General features: G+C 45.3%; 1 protein-coding gene across 1 annotated transcript; it reads right to left on the bottom strand.

The window, feature by feature from the left end:
* Positions 1 to 400: 400 nt before the first annotated feature.
* On the bottom strand, positions 401 to 11,931 carry LOC138385227 (L-lactate dehydrogenase A chain-like). Its single transcript, XM_069471192.1, is given in 9 exon segments — positions 401 to 1,031; positions 1,034 to 1,169; positions 2,064 to 2,187; positions 4,105 to 4,222; positions 5,407 to 5,580; positions 6,039 to 6,212; positions 7,545 to 7,662; positions 9,506 to 9,655; positions 11,847 to 11,931. Coding segments are annotated over 8 exon segments (1,092 nt in total). The 5' UTR covers positions 9,632 to 9,655; positions 11,847 to 11,931; the 3' UTR covers positions 401 to 909.
* Positions 11,932 to 23,380: the final 11,449 nt, after the last annotated feature.

The following is a 23,380-nucleotide window of genomic DNA, read 5'->3' as shown; positions in this document are numbered from 1 at the left end:
TTTAGTGGGGCAAAAAACATGGAATGACCCCGTTCTGAGCATTCTATTTGCTCCTCCACTAATCGGCAACTTGTGATGGGGCTAAGGCCTGCTTAATCCACTTCCCAGGGTTAAGACAAAAAGCACCGGCTCCTTGCAGAGTTGGCCTATTCCTTGCCTGGGGCAGGAAGGTACAGGTGAACCTAGAACACTTGTGCCAATAAATAATGAAGATTTACAAGATTAAATCTGAAAATTCCTTTTAAATTAATTGAATAAATCTATTTTGCTTAAGTATTATTCGGTCATGTTGGTATTGACTAATTTATTATGTCAAATAATATGAAATTAATAAATGTAAATATTTTTTTAAGACTGAAGATGCCTCAAAGTAATGAATAAATAGCAGCTTTATGACTTTATATCTTAATATAATGAATTAACAGAGTAGTCACTGTTCCAGGTTTATTTATTTGATGGTTTAGTTGGTGTGACATTTGGACAGTTGGTTGCATTGTTTAAATGTAGATCTTTCTTTTTACATTATATGGCAATGTACACTGATACATATAGTACACAAAATACGATCCTTTAGAACAGTTATGCACAAGGACATGCAATGTTGGATTTATACGTCGGATCCCAGGATATGACTGATTGGGAAAAAGGTGGACGAGGCATGTTGGGTGAAGGAACCAGAAGTTATATAGCACACGGTAAACACACATCTGGTTCAAAGGGCAACTGCAGCATGTGCAGCATTGGCAGTGGTGCTTCAGCAGTGGTGGAACTATTTTCCATTAACCAGTTTAGGGTGACACAGGGTAAGGACCATCCATTGTCAGGATATAGCTGTAGGGCTTACGAACCATTCCCATTTCTAACTTTAGGACATTGATGTTTTTCCCAGGCTATCTTAATAGTACTGCTTTAATCACAGATCAGATAAAAAGGACAACATGCATAACCTCCAACTAAAATCCTGTTGTAGCCTAGACAGTGAAGTGGTGTGACATTTGAAGACTTTAAAATTGCAGCTCTTTTTGGATCCCCCAAAGTGTATCTGCACTCTTCTTCAAACGGGCCTCTTCCTCAGCAGTCAGAGTCACCTTCACGACGTCTGAGATTCCATTCTGTCCCAAGATGCAAGGAACACTAAGGAAGACATCATCCTTTATTCCATACAGACCCTGAAGACAAAAAGAAAAACATTTTATATTTTTGTCTGTGCATTTCAGGGCTTCCCAAGACTTATATTCTCTACAATTATGAAGCTTATTTAATCCAACTTGATAAGTAGAAATGCCTTTCCAGATGTTCAGTTATAATGTAATGAATAGTATAAAAGAAAGTCAATAAAATAGTAACGATAACTCTAAGTTGAATGTGATTTCTATTTTTCCCAATGGAAAAATAATCTATTTCTTTTTTTTTTTTTGAGACAGAGTCTCACTCTGTTGCCCAGGCTAGCGTGAGTGCCGTGGCGTCAGCCTAGCTCACAGCAACCTCAAACTCCTGGGCTCAAGCAATCCTCCTGCCTCAGCCTCCCGAGTAGCTGGGATTACAGGCATGCGCTACCATGCCCGGCTCGTTTTTTTCTATATATATATTTAGCTGTCTATATAATTTCTTTCTATTTTTAGTAGAGATGGGGTCTCGCTCTTGCTCAGGCTGGTCTCGAACTCCTGAGCTCAAACAATCCACCCACCTTGGCCTCCCAGAGTGCTAGGATTACAGGCGTGAGCCAACGCGCCCGGCCAATAATCTATTTCTTTACCTACCTCAACATAATTGAATTAGAGCCTTTTAGTCAAGTTATCAAGTATCTATGTGCTGAACAGTCCCAAGTGGACATTAATCCTAAAGCTCAACCATTTCTTTCCAAAAATGAAAGTTGTGAGTACATTAATTTTTTAATTTACTGATTGAGGGATTATATTAATCTGATTGCCTTCTCAGAAGAATCTGTTTTAAAAAACTAGGTAATGAAGCATTCAAATACAACATAACACATAGGGCAGAGGGAAGCTCATCAGTGGGGCCACAAGCTGAGTGCGTCAAATACAGAGTAACACTAGACCTACCTTAATCATGGTGGAAATTGGATGCACACGCCTAAGATTCTTCATTATACTTTCTGCCAGATCTGCCACAGACAGTCCAATGGCCCAGGATGTGTAGCCTTTCAGTTTGATCACCTCATAAGCACTGTAGGGGAAGAAAAGGTAGGGAAGGGCAGAAAAAGTAAGGTAGGAGAAACAAAGTCAAAGCTTTCACCAAACACATGCTTTTTAGTAAATAGTTCCACAATGTTGCATTACGTACATAAGAGTAACATCTATACCAGGACATTATGTATAGGGATGTTCAGAACAGTACTGTTAGTTATAGCAAAAACATGGCAACATGTCCAATACCCCCGAACAGGAGAATGGATAAATTGTGATATATTGATACAATGGAATATTACACAGCTGTCAAAACAAATGAACTATAGTCACCTACAACAAAATTGGATAATTCTTAGAAATATAATAGTGGGTTTTAAAAAGTAAATCCAAGATAACACATAGCATATTTAACTCAGGATTATCTCAAGTGGGAATGTAAAGGAGACAGAGGGATCTATTTGTTTTATAATCTTCTACCTACCTTAACAAAATTGAATGAAAGTTTTTTAGTCAAGTTATCAAATATTTATGTGCTGAATAGCCCTAGTGGACATTAATCCTAAAGCTGGTAGGAGAAGCACAGAATTCACTTCCAGCGGACTAGTAATTCTGATTCAACAAACACTATAGTTAGTTGACAGCTACTGTCAGTGTTTCTTGGGTTGGGTAGTGGGTTCACAGGTTTTATTTAATTAAACAAATACAAATAAGGCCGGGCGTGGTGGCTCACGCCTGTACTCCTAGCACTCTGGGAGGCAGAGGCGGGAGGATCGCTTGAGGTCAGGAGTTTGAGATCAGCCTGAGCAAGAGCCAGACCCCGTCTCTACTAAAAATAGAAAGAAATTATCTGGCCAACTAAAAATATATATAGAAAAAATGAGCCGGGCATGGTGGCACACACCTGTAGTCCCAGCTACTCGGGAGGCTAAGGCAGTAGGATTGTTTGAGCCCATGAGTTTGAGGTTGCTGTGAGCTAGGCTGACGCCACGGCACTCTAGCCTGGGCAACAGAGTGAGACTCTGTCTCAAAAAAAAAAACCAAATACAAATAAGAGGGACATGCCTAGATCAATCATGAGAATATGTCATGAACCAAGGAGTATGATTCATTATTCAATTCTATAAACCTGAGGCCCACAACGTGGCCACATAGGTAAATAGTGACACCGAGATGAAATCTTCCCGATTTCAACAATTTCAATAGTAATTATTTATGTTTTTAGTATAATTATGAATCTAGATAGACCTTGCTTACAACTTTATAATCATAGCTATGTTTCTATTCATAAAGACTATAGTAGAAACTTAAGAGATCTTATTCCTAACTGAATGAATCAATATGCTCTTAAAGACTGACTCCCAATACGGTAGACTTAATCTACTTGTCTTATTATAATAGTTTACAGTATAAGCAAAGAAAGATTTACCAGACTATAGAGAATTATCGCATTAAAAAAAACAGACTTTATACCATCACGTAGCAGATGAGGGTGTTTATGGCAAAAAACTCTCCAGACTTTAGCATTAATAAATGTCTATAATTTTTCATATCTTGGCTCATTGTGTGTGTGGGGGGGGGAGGTGGGGGAGAGAAATGAAGTTTTTATTTCTCTGGGATCCATTATCTGTAATTGCTGGGTTGTATGGCAAATCCATTTTAGTTTTAAAGGATCTGCCAACTATTTTCCAGAGTGGCTATAACATTTTACACTCCTACCAGCAACGTACGAGCAATCCAGTTTCTCCACATCCTTGTCAGCATTTGGTGCTGTCGCTATTTTTTATTTTAGCCATTCTTTCTTTTACACCTGTTTTATAGTATGACTTTGAACAAGGCTTAAGAAAACAGTTTTCTCTCTAACAAAAGTTACTCAAATGCAAATGCTATTAAAATTTTAATCTTTTAAATAAAAAAAATTTAATCTTCCATGTTGCCAAATTATGAGATCTATTACCTCTCCACCACCTGTTTGTGAACCTCTTTCCACTGTTCCTTATCTTTATCAGTGCCTAAATCCGGGTGCAGATTCTTCAGGGAGACACCAGCAACATTCACTCCACTCCATACAGGCACTAAAAGAAATAGTATAGAAGATACTTATTTTCATGCACCAACAGACTAGTAATTGTGACCCATTTTTCTAATCCTCTTATCTGCAGAGGGTTACCCCCTTTTGGTAGATGTAAGAGTATCACCAATGAGTACATTTAGAATAGATTTTCATTTATTCATTCACTTTTGATAAACCCTTAGTCTTAGAGATGTTCATTTATTTAGGTTATATAAAACTAAGACTTTTTACTATATTCTCATCTATTTTTCTAACCTATTGGAATGTTTAATACATATAAATCTGAAATATTAAAGACAGTATGAGAACATACGGGGAGTTTTCTTGGTGGAAGAAACTCTGAGAACACTGCACAAATTGTAACATCTTTCAACTGTGATAGTAATATAATTTTTTTTCTGCACTCCATTTAGATTGGCTGACCTTTTCAGTACCAGTCAGTTCAAGTCTATAAACAGGTATCATATTAAATGACTAAGGTCACCAAGAAATATAGTCTTAATATGTTCACGGTAGGAAAAGAAATTTAATTCCCCATGTCATAAAATGTCATACAGAATGCTAAAATCTTCTTCTTTTTTTTTTTTTCCTGACTTTTAAAAAATCTGCGTTGAATAAGTAACTTTAGGGAGGATAGTGGGTAAAACACTTCAACAAATAAATCCTTGGGAATGATCACCATGCATATGCCTATTCTCTATCCAATTAAAAGGATTTCTTTAGGGTAATAAAAGAAAGGTTACATTTTCATTGTTTATTTGCCAAAGTAGCACCACGAAGTGGTACAAAGTATCTGAACTGGTCTTATTTGAAATCTAGCTAGTAAGGTGCTTCCAGCATCATCAAATAGTTAGTAAATCTAGAGAACAGAGATGTAAAATTAAGCAAGCAAATTACATTAGGAAGCACTTTGACTTTTTCTCCCCCTTTTTTTATAAATTTCAAGATATTAAGTGGGTACAAATGTTTTTGTTACATGGATAGCTTTTATAATGCTTATGTCAGGAAAATGGCTAAAATCTTAACAATTCTTAGCATATAATTATACAAAATGGTAGATTTCAGGAAACCATTCTACCTTGACTAATGGATTTCTGATTTAGACTGGAATTTAATAATGAAATGCCTGTCAATTTTTTATATAATATTTTTGAAAACAAAAAAGAGAAAATAACTCATGCTTACCACTGGAGTCTCCATGCTCCCCAAGGACCCATCCATGACAGCTTAATGGGTGAACTCCCAGCCTCTCCCCCATCAGGTAACGGAACCGGGCTGAATCCAGATTGCAACCACTTCCAATAACACGGTTTTTGGGAAAGCCACTTATCTTCCAAGCCACGTAGGTCAAGATATCCACTATGAAGAAAACATGTAAACAGAGATACTAGGTGAATCATTAGAGAATGACTGGCTACTCAAGATAGATGTTTCTGTATGGATCTTGATATTGAGCATAACTCATCAGTATTTTTAAACCTCTATACTATGCATATCAAATCCATTAAGCATTCAAAGAAGTGTAGTTTTATGAAAATAAACGGTATACCAATTAAGAAAATAACAATCATTCATAAACTTATCCCCTATCCAAGATCTTTGGCGAGTAACTAATTTTAAGTTCCAACTGTATTCAGAGGCACTGTATCCCCTTTAATGTTTTAAAATTAATTATTTTATAAAAACACAAATCTATTCTCAGGAGAGAAATGAAACATATGATAAATAAATGAATCAATAAACATATGGATACAGAATATAATATATACTATCAGTTTTACTATAGCTCATCTATTTTTTATGCAGTTAAGTCTCACCTGGATTTGAAACAATAAGCAACTTGCAGTTTGGGCTGTATTTTACAACGTTAGGAATGATGAATTTAAAGATGTTCACATTCCGCTGGACCAAATTAAGACGGCTTTCTCCCTCCTGCTGACGTGCCCCAGCTGTGACAATAACCAGCTTGGAGTTTGCAGTTACATTATAGTCTAGAGAAAAGGGAAACAATGACCAGATTAAGGCCTCTAAGAGAAATTTTTAATCTAGCTGACAAAAATTTGTTCTATTAACTTGTGTTTTTAGTTTCTTTTTGGGGACAGGGTCTCCTTCTGTCATCCCAGCAAGAGTGCAGTGGTGTCATCATAGCTCACTGCAACCTTGAACGATCCTCCTGCCTCAGCCTCCCAAGTTGCTGGGACTATAGGCACATGCTACCACGTCTGGCTTATTTTTCTATATTTTGTAGAGATGGGGACTTCCTCTTGCTCAGGTTGGTCTCGAACTCCTGACCTCAAGCGATCCTCCTGCCTCAGCCTCCCAAAGTGCTAGGATTACAGGTGTGAGCCACCACACCTGGCCTCATTAACTTCTTATATGGACAATTTCATCAGTGTTTTGTATATGTGTCAGATAAATGCCACTAATGCCACCTAGCCTCCTCCTCCTTTGGTTTTTAGTTTTATTATTGTGGCCTCTTAAATGGAAGAAGAATATGTCAGCACCTTCCTTGTAGTCTAGTTTTAGTCACACTGTCATTTTATATAACCACAATTGTGGGGAGCTAGAAGGAATGAAGTTTATAATTTGATTCTCATATTAATTCCTTATACATCCCTCAATTTTTTTTACTATCTGAGCTTAACGCTCACACTCTTCCATACTCCTACTTAACTATCATCCTATTGGCCTAGGGACAGGCAACTTTCTCTTCTTTTGTTCATTTTCTTTTTCTTTCTTTTTTTTTAAGCAGAGACTAATTTACACTTAAGAAGCTATTTTTGCTACTAGATGCACTGTAGCACAAGACAGTTAATCCAGGGATGAAGATGATGAAGGGAGTCACTTATCAGGTAAGTGGCCAATGATTTTCAAGTATCAAACATACTATTTGGGCTCATGTTCAAAACATACTATTTGGGCTGGTAGTAATAAGTGTGAAAGGGTCAAGCCAAGAATATCTGCTGAACAGGCTCATTTGCTCTATTCTCAACTTTGTATTACATGTGTGAAAGGATTGGGAGGGCGGGGGGGAGTAAGTATACTTAAGTATTTGAAGCAATGTGGTTAAACATAGACCTAAGGTTTGGAGCTTTACTCATTACATTCTAATTCAGATGCTTTCCATCACATGGACAAATTGAATCTCCATTTAAAACATTTACTAGAAACCGAAATTTTGCTATCTATAGGCATCAATGCAAAATTATTCCCAGGCTCTCCTATCCTCTATAAAAGAGAAAATCTTTGAAGAGCTAAGATTTCGAGCCTGATAACGAACTTAAGTCTAGCATGGACTATAATATAAACTTGTTGACATCAACCTTTGCTGGAGACGATTTTTGGTGTTCTAAGGAAAAGGCTGCCATGTTGGAGATCCATCATCTCTCCCTTCAGTTTGTCTTCAATGACATCAACAAGAGCAAGCTCATCTGCCAAGTCCTAAAAGACATAAAATCTTTAGTTAAATGGGAAATTGATACTTCTAGATTTTTGGAAGGACTTGCAAAATTTCTATATTTCTGGCATAGGAGAGTTCTGCTACCTTATTAGTACAGTATCAGGATATGCCTCAAAGTAGAGGCAGCCCCACACTTAAAAAGCCGACCCCACACACAACACTGACCCTCTCTTCAGCCCTATTTCCCCACTGGAGCAACCTCTACAGGAGTTCTACCAAAACTGGTGTGAAGGCAGAACACTGGATTGGCGGTAGTTAGAATAACTTCCAATTATGTAAAACTGCTCTATTTACTCTCTCAAATTCAGTTTTGCACACCGATTTTAAATAGATGATGTTGACTAGTATCAAGACTTGGAATTAAAAAGCAATATTCTGGACCATTCCCTGGTTGTTTCCATATATGGACCAATACTAATAGTTTTGCATAAAGATAGATTTGTGCATTGCATAATATTGGCAAAAAATATCCTTGCAGTTGAACCTATGAAAGTTTGTAGGTGCATCTAGGACCAGGAGCCACCAACAATAGCTTTCATACAAATGGGACAAGGTCTATTGTTACCAAAAAGGGTTATTCTAGCTGCAGAGGTACCCCTAAATCAACTATAAGTGATCTGACAGGTATTCTTACCCACACCTGAGTCAGAAGCCATCACAGAAAAAGACCATTGGTATTCATAGGTGTGATGGAAACAGAAGGCATTAATTTCTGATCCAATGAGTAATGAATAAAAGTTGGTGTATTATGTGGCTTCTTCTAAGAATAATAGAGAGCAACCTATGTTGTTACAACCTTTGCATAGCTCATTTTTGCCTTTAGTTCCTTCTCACTTCAATCCATTTCAATTCAGAACCCAGAATTCATTATTTTGCTCTTATTAGGAATTCCAAACCTTTGAACTTAAAATATTTTAATATTATAAGTCACCTCACCTTTTTGATACAAGCCAGGTTTGAGTACTGTAATAAGAAGTTCTTTTTTTTTTTTTTTTTGAGACAGAGTCTCACTTTGTTGCCCGGGCTAGAGTGAGTGCCGTGGCGTCAGCCTAGCTCACAGCAACCTCAAACTCCTGGGCTCAAGTGATCCTCCTGTCTCAGCCTCCCGAGTAGCTGGGACTACAGGCATGCACCACCATGCCCGGCTAATTTTTTCTCTATATATTTTTAGCTGTCCATATAATTTCTTTCTATTTTTAGTAGAGATGGGGTCTCGCTCTTGCTCAGGCTGGTCTCGAACTCCTGAGCTCAAACGATCCGCCCACCTCGGCCTCCCAGAGAGCTAGGATTACAGGCGTGAGCCACCGCGCCCGGCCTGTAATAAGAAGTTCTTTATTCACAAGTTCTTTTTTTCCTAATTAAATTTTAGCTCCATAATTGATAACAAAATTGCCATCCAAGGCAGGAGGGACAATGGGGTTGAGTGGGAGGAGAACTTAAGATTTCTCACATTAGTATGATTTTAATTTTACCACATGTATGTGTCATTTTCAATTCAAAAATTACTTAAAAGAGTTTGGCTCATTTAAAGGCAGGGACCCTTCCTTTTCATTGGTAGGCAATCCACGCACATTAATATGGAACACTGAATTTTAGGAACTGGGTCCCAAGCCTGACATCTTGACAGTCCTTTGATACTTATTAATTTCAGATACCCTTTCAGTATATTATTATGTTTCAAGTTTATTTCATGTAAAGTTCTCTGAATGACTGCATGAGCCTAAACATTTTTACATACAGTATAATAATAGGATTCTCAGGAAGGGAGTGGAGGAGAGGGTAGCGTCAAAGTATGTGCTTCCTGAGTGGGCGACTCTCACTTACCTTCATTAAGATACTGATGGCACAGGCCATGCCAACAGCACCAACCCCAACAACTGTGATCTTATTCTGGGGGGTCTGTTCTTCCTTTAGAAGATTATGAATCAGCTGATCCTTGAGAGTTGCCATACTGGATTTGGAACCAAAAGGAATCTATAGCGGGAAAAACATTCAGTGTCACTGCATCCTTTTTAATGTTTATTCACCAAGAACTGTTCTGAGAAAAGCTTCCTTTTGAGGGTACTTGCCACTAAAAACACAAGAGATGACTAAAAAGGGGGAGGGAAAAAAATGTAGCTATATAAGAGTTGAAAGGCCTAATCCCAGATTCGGATTGGTGTGAATGAGCTCACCTTGGTGTGGAAAAATAATATGGACGTTTGGGTGTAAGTATAGCCTCCGGGCTCACTCATCTTGGCTTATTTACCCCAAATGGGGCTGGCTTTTCCTCAGAAAGATGGCAGTGAGCCGCCCACCCAGCTCTCCTTCAGCCACTCAGGCTTCTATAACAAAAACACTACCAAGCCCCTCAGGCAAGGACCAGAGATACATGCAAAAAAAAAAAAAAAAAAAAAAAAAGCCATTAACGGCCACATGTACAACCCCAAGGCACAGGAGCGAGCTATGAGCTCTGCGCATGCGCTGCCTCTCCTCGCCACCACCCCCAAGACGGGGCGGAGATCAGACCGGAGGCGGAGAGACCTACACCCCGCCCAGATCCGAACCCTTAGCGGGCACAGGCAGCTTGCGCGCCTGCGCGATCCAGAGCGCTGGGGGGCAATCCAGTGCCCAGTGCGCTGGGGCGGAGATGATAGCGGCCTCTGGCCATTGGCAGGTCGGCACTAGGCCAGAGGGCGAAAGCCTGAGAACCCCTGGGGGTGAGCAGAGGTAATCGGGAGCTGTCCTGCTCAGTGGGTCAGAGGGAGGGAGCTCGGATTCAGACTTTAGATTTAACCAGAGGCCCAAAGCAGACGCAGGCAACGTGATACCCGGTGGCAGCCTCCCTGGCCTGGCGCGTGGCCAGAGGCGGACTTTAACCACAATATCAGGAACTAGGGGCTGTTAACCAAACGGAGGGAGTGTAGCTCATGCTGTGATCCTTGTTGCAACAGCGTGAAGCCCGGCATGAGGAAATTTTTTCGCTTCAGGGAGTGCAGAAATAGCTGCAGAGGGCCTGAAGCATGGAGCCCTAAAGTCAATGGAACCCTCGAATTCCAGAGCCGGGGAAAGGGCTTTCCATTCTGTTAATCCAACCCTGCACTGCATTCCCTGGAGGGAATATCACAGGTTTCGTCCCCAAAGCATCATGTCTAGTTTTAGCACCGTCCCAAAGGGCAAAAATATCTGAGAGGACCTCCAAGCAGGCAGCCCAGAGTCATCAAGCTGGAATCAGGTATCTCCTTACAAATCACTGCTATTTCCAGACAGCCTTGTAAGGTTCCTGCAGCCTGGCAGGGGGAAGGGAGTTCCTGCAGAGACCCGCTGGCTTCACCAAATCCTCCGCCCTTGGCTCCAACGCTCCCTTCAATGTAGGGGTGGAAAGAGGGTGCATCTAGTGGCAAGAGCCATGCAGAAGAGAGTCTACCACTCACCCCTGCTACGCACTCATTGTGACCTTAGACATCCCCCTCTCCAAACTCTCTCTCAGGTTTACGTTTTCCCGTTTGTTAAAAGGAGGAAGGAGATGGAACCGGATAATCCTACTCTCAATAGACCATCTCAGGTGGGGGAGGGCTGGGACTCTGCCTGCTTCATCTTTGCATGCGCTGCGCTTAGCGCAGCCCGGGATAAACCAACAGCTGCTTAATGTAATTTACGCAGAAGGGCCCGATAATCTTCAGGCAGCAGCAACCCCATGGAGCTCATCTCTCGAGCCTCCCACGGGAAAAATGCAAACCGCACAGCCGTTTTCCAGCTTCCAGGAACCCGCCCCGGACATGCCGAAGCTTTTTTTGGCTCAATGGGCTCAGGAAACCCGACTTCGAATTTTGTGCCTTTCACCGATTTTGAGCCCAGCGGTATCCCCCACCCTTTGGACCTGTCATCTCCTTGTTCTTCCGCATACACCGGGCTTTCGACCGCAGGTTGGGTGTGGCCATCTCCTCCTTTCCTAGCGCGGCCAGAGGCCACAAGTCCCGCTTAGAGCAAAAGCAGAGCACAGCGGGCTCCGAACCCACACGTGGCGTGGGCCACCGCGCAGAGGTTTCGGGACTCTGCTTCTGGGAAGCGACGTCTACACTTCCCGGGAGCAGGGACCCCTTTGTTAGCAGCACCTGGCCAGCAGAGCCCAAGGCAGCTCGCTTTCCCTCCCCTCGAGCGCAGTGCGCGCCGGGCCCGACCGTACCGGGAATGCAAGTCGGGCGGGCGTCGGAGGTGCGCGGCAAAGATGTCCGGACTCGGCGGCAGCGACTCCAGCACTCTGCGCGGGGCGCGGGAGGGGCCTTAAGAGGAAGAGCTAGGCTGACGTCAGTGGGGGGGGAGCCAGGCGGACGTGCGGGAACCCACGTGTGGGTTGGGCTGGGGGCGGACGCCGAGCCAGGGCGGGCGCTCTGGAGGCCCAGGCGGCGCGCGCAGCCAGACGACCCACCAGCCGACCGACCCACGTGCGCCGGGACATCTAAGGGGCTGCCCAGAGCAACGCTGCCCTGCAGCCACGTAGGCCCGGGCCGGAGCCACGAGCTGGAGGCAGGCAGACCCACCGTTTCCTCTTCTGTAAAACGTGGAGGGCAGCCTCAGAGAAGGCTTGATCTATTCCTTCAACTCTGTTTCCCAATGCCCACAACAGCTTCTGGCACAGAAAAGGCATTCAACAAATAGTTGTTGAATGAAAGAAAGAGAATACCTAGCAAGGCATCTGTCTGTGCCTACCTAAATCTGAGCGATCTCCAAAACTTGACGCTGCTTTTCCCCTGCTGCTAAGCCTTCCGGATCCCACAGTCACAGCGAAGCCCGGGCCTCTCAGGCCTGGCAGGCCGGGTGACTCAGGTCACATTAACATCCATGTCTGCACTGCCTACCGCCCCACCCACGTGTCCCAGCCATACCCAAGAGCTGTGGGCGTTTTGCTTTAACATCTCCCCATATCCCCCCACCTTCCCAGCCCCGTTAACTACTATCCTACTCTTTATGAGTTCAATTTTTGGTTTTTTTTTCAAACATGTTTTTTCCCTTATTCATGCAGGTTCCTTTGCCAGGCCTGCCCTCTCCCTCCATCACTTTAACTTGTACCCGTGTTCCAGTGCTCTCCATGGGGTATAATAAGAAATATATTTGGTAAGCCCTTGAGTTTACCAAGATTTCCTGGTGTTTTTCTCTGTGATAGAAGTGTCTTTTGTTATTCATAATGAACCCCTTTTCCCTAACTCCTGAGTTTATGCCCATGTGTCTGCTTAGGTTGGGGCCCCGTGATAGCCTCAGGATGGGGCCAGTCGCTGGAAAGAGCAAGTGATTGGAGAATTAGAGAGTTGAAACCTCTAGGAAAGGGGTGGAGGCTGGAGACTAAGCTCAATGAGAACTCTTGAACAAGATTTGATGAGCTACCAGGATGCTGAACGCTGGAGTTGCTCAGAGAGTGAAGCGCCCAGAGAGGACACGGAAGCTCTGTGCCCACTCCCCCCTGCCTTGCCCTGTGCATCTCTTCCATCTGGCTGTCCCTCTGTATCCTTTGTAACATCTTTTATAATAAACCAGTAAATATAAGTGTTTGTCTGATTTCTGGGAGCCATCCTAGCAGATTTTCAAACCTGAGGAGGGTGGAGGGGGGTCATGGGAACCCTGATTTATAGCCAGTTGTTCAAAAGCACAGGTCACAACCTACTACTTGTTTTTCATTGTTGTTGTTATTTGTTAGTTTTGGTTTTTTTCCAGTGGAAATCAAGCAGGAGGTACAACTTGCTACTTGTGATTGGTGTCTGGAGTGAAGGGCAGGCAGGTGGGACTAAGCCCTTAACCTGTGGGATTTGATGCTATCCAGGTGGATAGTATCAGAACTGAGTTATAGAACACCCAGTTGGCATGTGCCTGGGAATTGCTTGGTGTGGAGGAAAACCCCACACATCTGGTCACAGAAGTGTTCTGTGTTGAACCCAGAACCACCAACCCACGCAGTTGGTACCACGCTCCTCTCTGCTCCTACCACAGTGGTCTGTACGTCCTTCAAATCAGCTTACACTAAAGGTGTGTGTGGCTGTGCTTCCCTACCAGATGGTGAGTCCTGCTAGGGCATGGATGGGTCTACTTCCTCCCTGTACCTCCGCCAGCAGCTCAATGCCAGCTCTGAGAAAGATTCATAATTGCAGGTTTCTTGGTTCAAAGAGAAAACTCCATGCTCAGCTCCGGAAAAGCAGAGCATCTCCCTAGCGTGTCCTAACAGTTTTCCCATCACTCTAGGAGGCCCTGAGACCTGTGCCCTCACCTCAAACACACAGCTGAGGGGCAGGGGTACGAGAGCCACTGGTTCTCAGGGTGCCTCAGGCAGCGCAAGAGTGTCTCCTGTTTCCTCATCTTTGCAACAATGTCCTCATCCAGTCAAGCCTAGGACCCTGCGGGCCTATCAATTGTGACCACAGCTGCTGACAGGAAGGGCACAGAAGGCAGAGAGGGGAAGTAAGCCTGAAGAGACAATTAAGACTTTTCCCCTGGAGGGCCTGGGGTTGGGAGCTCTGCGATGACCTGCGAAGATAAACTAGGTAGAGTCTTCATTCCACTAACTCAAGACACCTAATGATGGCTCCCTCCAAGCACACCTTCCCTCTTCTTATGCAGAACAGCCACTAGTTGACTCCACAAATATGAATTTAAAAGTACCATTTACTGAACACATGCTATGTGTCAGGCAGCAAGCAGGGCAATCCCCATACTCATCTGCACTTTAGTTCTTGGGAGCAGGCATAATCATCTCCATTTTTCAGAGAAGGAAACCAAGTCTCAGAGATGTTAGTGACTTTGCCAAGGTCTTGCAGCTCGTAAGTGATTTTGGGTGGGACTCTAACCTAGGGCTGAGTGACTCTAAAGCCTATGATTTTCTCTTTACAGGATGTTTCCCCCTACCCCCACCCTTGCAAAGGACACGAAATTATCTAGGAGGCTCAAGCCAGTCTCCAGCTCAGAAGAGGCAGTGGCTGTCAGTGGCTGCCTCCACCTGCCTGCTTGAGCCGAGACAGTGGTCTTTTTCTGCCCGCAGGCTGTGACTTACACCATCAGTGCTCCTGGTTCTCAGGCCTTTGGACTTGAACTTGAATTTACACCACCAGCTTTCCTGAGTCTCCAGCTTGCAGATGGCAGATCATGACACATCTCAGCCTCCAAAATCACATGAGCCAATTCCTCGTAGTCAATTTCTTTATACATAGTCTCCTATTGGTTCCGTTCCTCTGGAGAACCCTGACTAATATCATTCAAACAGTAGAATTGCTGTACTAAAGCCAAAGCAGAATGTGGAATTCATGCAACAGGCTAGGAAACTGTTTCAGAGGGCAGAACAGACCTCTCAATCTGACCAAGTGATCTTTGGGTATGGCCTCTTTAAAAGGGAAGACTCCATAAAGAGGTGGTTTGACCAAGGGACAGGCTGGCCTCAGAGAATGGGTGCTGCTCAGCCCCCACGGTAAGATATTCCTAAATGGAGCCTGGGCACAGGATGGCATCCACCCGAAACACAGAGCTAAGTCATTTCTTCATTCGGTATTTGTTACACTCCCCTGCAGTAGTTCTCATTGCCCCCAGAATAAAACCCAAACACCTTAGAAAGGCCCAGCAGGTCCTCTGTGATCCAGTGCTCATATCCCCTCTCTGGTCTTGCCTCCTATTTTCCTTCTTGCTTCCTATATACCAGTCCCCATGTTACTCACCATGTTCCCCAAATGTGCCACGTGCTTCCCCACCTCCAGCCTTCCAGCTAGGCAGTTCCTTCAACCTGAATGCGTCTCCCTTGTCACCTTCCCTGCCCATCGGACCACCACATATTCAGAGCTCAAGTGCTGCTCCTTGGGTTTCAATTAAATTAATACGTATTGCTGTGCATCTTTCTCTCACTAGATTGTAAGCTCCGAGTGGAAAGAAACTTTCTCATTCATCTCCTCCAGCACATACATTTCTTTGTTTAACAAATGGGGTTTTTGTTGTTTTTATTTTTGAGACAAGAGTCTCCCTCTGTTGCCCTGGGTAGAGTGCAGTAGAGTCTTCGTAGTGCACGGCAACCTCAAACTCCTAGGCTCAAGCAATCCTCCTGGCTCAGCCTCCCAAGTAGCTGGAACTATAGGCACATGCCAGGATGCCCAGCTAATTTTTTCCTATTTTTAGTAGAGACAGTCTCGCTCTTGCTCAGGCCGGTCTCGAACTCCTGAGCTCAAGCAATCCTCCCACCTCAGCCTCCCAGAGTGCTAGGATTACCAGCGTGAGCCACCGCACCTGGCCAACAAATGTATTTTGAATTAAATACCCGCTATATAAAGGAACTTTGCTAGGTTCTGGGGATTCAAAAATAACAAGACAAATTTATTAATATTAGCCTTCTAGTGCAGGAGACTGACAACATCCCCCTTGATAGTCAAAGTGCATGAGAGAATGTAACACTGCCACCAAAGAGGTAGAGGAAAGTGCTCCGGCATTCAGAGGAGAGAGGGCCTTTGGGCAGGGATACCAGGCAAGGCTTCCTGGAAGAGATAGCATCTGAGTGGGGTGGGAAAAAGATTTCAATTGGTAAAGATCAGGTGTTGAGAAAGCAGAGAACATAGCATGAGTAAATGTACAGAGACAGGAATACAGTGTGTCTGCTGAATCATTAGCCTCAAACGCCCGGCTAAGAAATTTGGAGGGAAGGGAGGTGTTTGGTTTTTGGTGGTCAGTGGAAGACATTGAAGTTTTTGGAGAACGATAGAGATAGGATGAAAGTAAGGTGCTTGAGAGGTCACGGAAAGGAAGGCACCTTGTTCTGTAATAATATACAACATATACATACACAACATGTACAGGCCATATGCAGTTCCAGCCACATCCAAACAGAACATACACTTCTCTGACACAAACTTACACAGCCCCGCAGCCCCTCTGAACACTCACAGCCCGACTTTTTTCACCTTTTTCATGGCTGCAAAATTGATGGTTTTCCTGAGTTGCAGAACCCAAGATGTAGATGACCTCATTGGTCTCTGTCCCTGAGAAACCAGGGCTTGCAGTGTATGTACCAAAGTAGAGGCTCCTCTCTCTGGCAAGAGACCAGGCACTTGCCCCAGAAAAACTGTTTCATGTCCCCGCCTCCTCCCCCAAACCCCACCCATCTCTCGGATGATGGGAGTGCACACGGGAAGACTCCTCCCCAACTGTTAAGTTTCTCCCAGGTGACGTTTCCTGGCACCCTGATGCCTTTCTCCCCCACCTTCCCTCTCCTCCTCCGGGCCAGGCTCATCCTCAGGGGCTAGATGCGGCGTCTATTTCCCTTTTTGGCTTAGACTGTCATTTCCCTCCAGAGTTCTTTCCTCACACTGTTCCCCAACAGTATCCATCTCAGAAACTCTAGATTCCCTTCTAGTCACTTCCTAACCCAGGAAAGATGTAGCAGCTGGGGCCTTTTCTCTTGGTCCTTCCCCGGCAGGGAATTAGGCCTCAAGCTTCCCATCTCATTGACGGGCTCCAAAACAAAGAATATAAATGGTTTCCAAATTGAGGGTCCCCAAAATCAGTGCTGCAAAGGGAGTCCCAAGGCCCCTCCAAGCCAGACAATCCCCGGTGTGGGCACCCACAAGTAGAAAGTCTAGTCACAGCAAGGGAAGACCATGGAAAAGTGTGATAACCTTTCCCTCTGACACCTTGGGCATGATGGCCATGGCTTGACAGAGAGGAGTGGGTAGCCTGGTGGAGAGGGGATACTGACCTGGGGGTCAGGAGACGTGGGTTCTTGCCTCAGCTTTGTCCTGGGTGACATTGTGGCGGCCACATTCCCTCTCTAGCCTCAGCACCCTTGACTGTAAACATAAACAGCTCTCTTCCAGTTCTAACGTCCAAGGAGGCTCTGCGGTGGTGAGTCAAGCCTCCACACAGCATTTTTACAATTGCTCAGGACTCAGATGCAAAGCTGTCTCCATTTTGGGAACTGATTAGGGTTTTTTTCTGCGGTGAAGGAGAAATACCCATGGCAACAGGAAACCCATGCCTACCATCCTCTTGTCCCCCATTTTAGTTCCAAAACAGGGTCCAAAATTCTCAAGACACTGGTGGGTGTTAAATTTGTTGATAAAAGACGGTCTCACAGGGCTTCCAAAGTAGATTACTGATAGCAGGAGCCTATCACCCTTTGCATCTGTGCATATTGTTTTAAACCTTTCCTTAGCCAATGGGGAATTACATTCCAAACCCTAGCTCAAAAAAGAAGGATAATTTTCTAAGAAATTGCAAAAGGATCAAAGCCAATTGGAAGTATGAATACAGAGAGGTCAATTTATAATTCCCTGGGACTGGGAGGGGGAATGGACTGGACCAGGTCTTAGCTGTGAGCTGCTGACCGCAGGGTGCTCTCACTGAGACGAGGACTTGAGGGCCCTGGGTTGTGTTTAAGCTGCTATACACAACCACTCATCTAGCTATGTCTCAGAAGGCAGGTTCTGCTGGACAAGGAGGCTCTCTGCCCTGTTCTTAGAGCCTGCTCAGGGGATACTGCCCTGAAAAGACAGTCCCACGTCATTTCTGTCACTGGGAAACCTGACATTCCACTAAGCGGAGCAAAATAAAGCTCCTCACACCCCAGGAGGGACTTTAGGGTGCGGTGGGGCAGTGCAGATAAGGAGAGGCTCCTCCTGCAGCCAGATAAAGCTCACTGGGTCCTTGATTTGCACATAGCTTATGGTGGCTTTCCCAACCATTTCCTCATGACATTTTCACCCCTACCAGGAAAAGAAAGCAGAGGAGGAGTTCCTGGGTTTTTTTTTTTTTTTTTTTTTTTTGAGACAGAGTCTCACTCTGTTGCCCAGGCTAGAGTGCCGTGGTGTCAGGCTAGCTCACAGCAACCACAGCAGGAGTTCTGACATTTCACTGGTGAGACTGCCTAAGCACAAAAAATTTAATTGCCCCAGGCCACACAGCTGGAAAGCTGCCAGGTGGATTTCAAACTCCTGGGCTAGTTTTCCTTCCTCTACCCCTCTGCCCCTCTGTCTTTCCTGCCTCACTGCCTGGGTGGACAGTAAGAAAGCAGTTTCAGCCCTTTGCTCCCCGGATATCGAGGGCAAATGTGATAAAGTCCTCCCTCTCCCCCTTGCCCAGGGCTGTAGGAGGGTTCGGGAGCTCACCTGACTCACAGGTGTGCAGCAGGGCCCTGGCTAATTGGCCTCCCTCTCCCTGGCATGGGGTTAGCCTTACATGGCCCAGGGGTGTGCAGGGCCTGGCTCTGCCTTTTATGCAAACACACTTGCAGTGTCAGGCCCTGTCAAAGGACACTTGAACTTAGCTCATTCTCTAGTTTTAGCCACAGAACAGGGACAGAAGTCTGAGAGAGGTCCTCACAGCCCCGGCCCTCCTTTACCCACCAAGACCACCCACCCTCACATGTCCCTGACTCACACTGCAGGGCCTCTCTGTAACCCTGCCCAGCCCACAGGACAGACATTTCTCACACGGTGGGGACCTAGGGCTCAGAGAAGGGAAGGGAAGGGCTCTTGGCCCCTGCAGTGTTTCAGCAGTGGTGACTAAGGGACTAGAACATTCCAGCCAGTCTAGTGCTTTCTCCTCTGCATCATGAACTGTGGGTCTTCACAACAATCCTGGGCTCTTCCCTGGCACTGTGGGTGTGGTTCTCCCCCCAGCCTCTGACTCCTGGGGTTTTTCCACTGTAGCGGAGTGTCTTCCAGCAGCCCTTGCTTGGGGTTGGCAGCTTAGCAGTAAGGCCTTGCCCTGCAGGAGGCCACACCCCAGCCTTTAAAGCTACAGGATCGGGAGGAAGCCACCTCAGTGGAGAGCTCCCAGCCTCAGCTTCCTCCCCAGTCCTCTGGGCTGCAAGCTCTTGATATCACGGACCACTTCTCCACCCCAAGCTGAGCTAGTTCTCAAACATCGAAATTCTTCCACCTCCCTTTTTTAAGGGAGGCTGCCTGTCAACCACAGACAGGCACAGTCTGTGCCAGCATCTCCATGGTAACCAGGGGCCACCGCTTCCTGCCTTGATCCAGAGCTTGCACCCTTGGCGGGGCTGCCTTGCAGACCCCAGGAGGGCTGGCTGTTCAGCAGGCCCATTATGCCCTACTGTCATCCCTGCACTTGGGGAGAGCGTAGGGAGGCGGCTTGGGTTGTCCTGGTGGACGGTCTTCCCTTCAGTGTGGGATTGATTCCTCGGGGGAGGGGAGCTATCGGGGTCGGGGCTCCAGTGTAAAAACTTTTCCAGGGCAATGGGTGAAAGTTGAGAATTCCAGTTTGTAAGTTGGTTTTAGACTTTGCTCTCTCAGCGGGGTGGGAGTGCAGGAGACAGATTGCAGTCAGTTAGGCAATAGTCTCAGTCCTTTGCCACCCTACCCCTCAGAGAATGGCCCCTGGGGCAGTCGAGGAGCTGGGGGGCTGTTTGTCAACGTGGAGTCAGAGATGCCAGAGCAAGAGGGAGGCCAGCGGGAGCCAGACACACAGGGAGCTGACCCGGCCCTCGCCCTCTGAGGATTAGGGACCCCTCTGTTGAGAGATTCTCTTTCCAGGGGAAAAATGAATCAGAATACAAACTGGAACTGTGGCTGATTCCTCACACTCCTTTGCCCTCTAAGCACATCTGCTCTGCTTGCAACAACAGCGACAGCCCGCAGAGGCCGAGGATGGGAGCGGGACTGAAATTCAGAGCACAGGGGAGACCTCACAATCTTTCCCGCTCCGGGGTGTTCATTTTTTTCCTGTTCAACCTCCTTTCCCAGTCTCCTCCGAGGAGAGTTGGGTCTTTGCTCAACTTGTTCTTTGGGCTTCTGTGATGCAGAGTCGAGAATGGCAGGTTGGGAAAGACTCCACAGGACAGTAGTGGGGAGAAGGATTGGGGTCCACAGATGCTAATCTGCATTAATAAAGAGGGAGAGAAAACACCTCAAAGGAGTTTGGGGGCGGGCTGGGGGTGGGGGATTTGAAGAGACGTCTTAACTTCTGTGGATTGCGGTCAGAGGGCATCAAAGTGCTTCTGTAGACATCGCTGGAATCTCCACTGTCACTTTGCCAAAGGGCAAGTCAAGGATTCGAGCTATTTTGAAATTACTTTTGATTGCTGAAGGATGCTTCTCAGACAGTGCTGGGAGACAGCGCCTCATGGGTCCAGCCTTTGTGAAAACCGCAATAATAATCACTCCCATATTTAGTGAACACTTCATGTGCTAAACCCTTAAATGCATTATCTATTTTAATCCTCACAACTACCCATTTTACAGTAACAGGAACTGAGTCTTGGGGAGACGTGCCTAAAGTCACACAGCCAGACGTGCTGGAGCCAGGCTTCAGAGACGCGAAATCCACATAGCATCCGGGCAGACTCCCTCATGGAGACCAGGAACAGCTACTACTTCTGATAACAGGGACAATGGGTCCCTCCTCTCAGTAGGCTCCCAAGAAAATTGCCAGGCCATGCTGAAGAGGGCTCTCAGGGATCCAGCGAAGCAGAAAATCAATGAGGTTTACATGAGGCATTGCTGCTTGGAGGCTGCTCCCTCATGCTTCTAAGCACCAGGAATGCGCTGGGGCCTAAGTGACCATCTGGAGCAGTTCCTGCCAGTCTGTTTCTGTGCTGCTTTGCCAAGTTCCAGGGGCAGGGGATGGGAAACACAGAGCCCAGAATGATCCTCTCTAAGGAGGCCTTATTTTTCTATGTTTTTGCCCAGGCCTTTCGGAAAATAGACATCCCACTCCCACTTGCACCACTTGGAGAGAAGCTTTTCACGTCTCCAAGGGACATGGAGACGCTCACAGCGGGGTCCTCAGCTGCACTGCATGATCCTCCAAGAGGAGGGTCCCAGGCAGCAATCATCACACAGTAGGAACCTCAGGTTTGGGAGCCACACAGACTTGGGTTCAAATCCTGACTCTGTTCCTACTGCCTATTTGTTTCTGGGCAAGTCACTTAACCTTTTGAATCCTTAAGCATCTGTGAAATAGAAAAAGCAATAGCCCCCACCTAATAGGTTTAATGCAAACAAAAGTAGTTGGCACAGGGTAATTGCTCAATAAACCATATTCCTATCACAGGAAATGAGTTGGGAAGAGGCAAGTTTGTGGTCACTGTTCTGACGGTTTATTTCCTCTATTTTGGACTGTTCCAAAATTGGTTCTCAGAATTCTTCTTGGCCCTGCATCCAAGCCAAAGCCCTGACCTTTTGCTCAGGTGAGGGCTGCTCTAAAACTTATCCCCTTCCCTCATTTTAAAGATGAACACCTTATTTTGAAGACACCAATCTGTGTTCTATCCATGCCAAACGTGTAACAGTGATGCCAAAAGACATCCAGCTAGCATGCCGCATACGTGAAGAACGTGCTTAAGAATCCACTATGATGGGAAAACATTTCATTCTCAAAAAAAAAAAAAAAAATTCTCTTCCTCCTGTTATTGGCAGTTCTGAACGTTAGATATTTTTTTTTTTCCATGGGGTCAAAAGGTATCTAAGTACATGATTGCAAGTGGAAAAAGAGGAAACAGAAATCAAGTATTGGCAGTTTTTCCATTTTCATTTGTGTGTAAATTTTCAATACAAATGCGGGGATGTGAAGCATTAATGCAAGTCAAAATGTTTCAGTGAACAAGTTTCAGCAGTTCAACTTTATAACAATTATAAATAAACCTGTTAAATTTTTCTGGACCATGCCAGCATTTGGATTGTTTTAAACAAGTAAATTTCTTATTGATGGCAAAAAAAAAAAAAAAAGAATGCCTTATTACTTAATACTGTAGTCAGTTATTTATACAGGGTTGGGCTGACCAGGAAGGGGCTACCAGTTTCCTAAGTTTTTTTGGTGTCTCTAGTCTAAGATGCAAAGTACATGGGTGCTTGGGCCATTGCCACACACTGGCTTGTCTTTGCTCCTTGCATGGATTCAGAAAGGCCCAGCAGGCCCTGCCCTCCCTTACTTTTGTTTTCCCCCTGGATTGGAAAGAGACAGCCATATATTGTCCAACTGGCATCGGAGTGAGGCACATGTCTCCAGGGAACAGGTCTGCTGGGTCGCTACACTCTTTGCTTTGGCCTCACACTGCCCTGATTTACCTCCCGGCTCTGCCACTCACTATGAGAACTTGGGCAAGTTTCTTGAACTCATGAGGTCTCTGTAGAATGGGGATAATACTATTTTCATAAGTTGTTGTAAAGTTTAGATGTAAAGCTCCGGGTGCCCAGTAGGTGCTCAGTAAATGTTAATTGCTCCTTCGGGGCAATTTGGAATGTCGAACTGCAGACACTTCCTGAGAAGCTCCCAGGAGCATAACTTAAGAAGACGATGGTCCAGAGGAGCCAGGAGAGAGACCTTTGACACCACCTGCTTCCCAGCCTGCTGCTGCCTTGTGTGGACTGGAGCTGTCCCAGGAACAGTGAGACAGCTGAGCAGCCAGCTGTTCTCCCAGAAGCTGAGGACTGAATGTTCCAGGTAACTGTCAATTATCAGCCCCTCCCATATTCTCAGCCTGCATTTCAGAGCAAGGTGCAAAGTAAGGGAGTGGAAATGCAGCTCTAAGAGGGAGGTAGCCTCCTGCAACCAGCTAGCTCCAACAAGGGCAGAAGCATTTTTACATTCATTCCAAAGAAACAAACAAAACAGTGATTTCTGGGGCAGGGAGGCTCACACTGTACAATCCTCAAAGGTTCCAGTCCAGCTTGGGGACCAGGGGGCATGCTCGGCTAATGCCAATTACATGTTAATATATATATATATATATATATATATGCACAC

This window comes from Eulemur rufifrons, chromosome 6, assembly GCF_041146395.1.
Source record: "Eulemur rufifrons isolate Redbay chromosome 6, OSU_ERuf_1, whole genome shotgun sequence".
NCBI classification, from domain to species: domain Eukaryota; kingdom Metazoa; phylum Chordata; class Mammalia; order Primates; family Lemuridae; genus Eulemur; species Eulemur rufifrons.
This window is presented reverse-complemented; position numbering and strand designations above follow the sequence as displayed.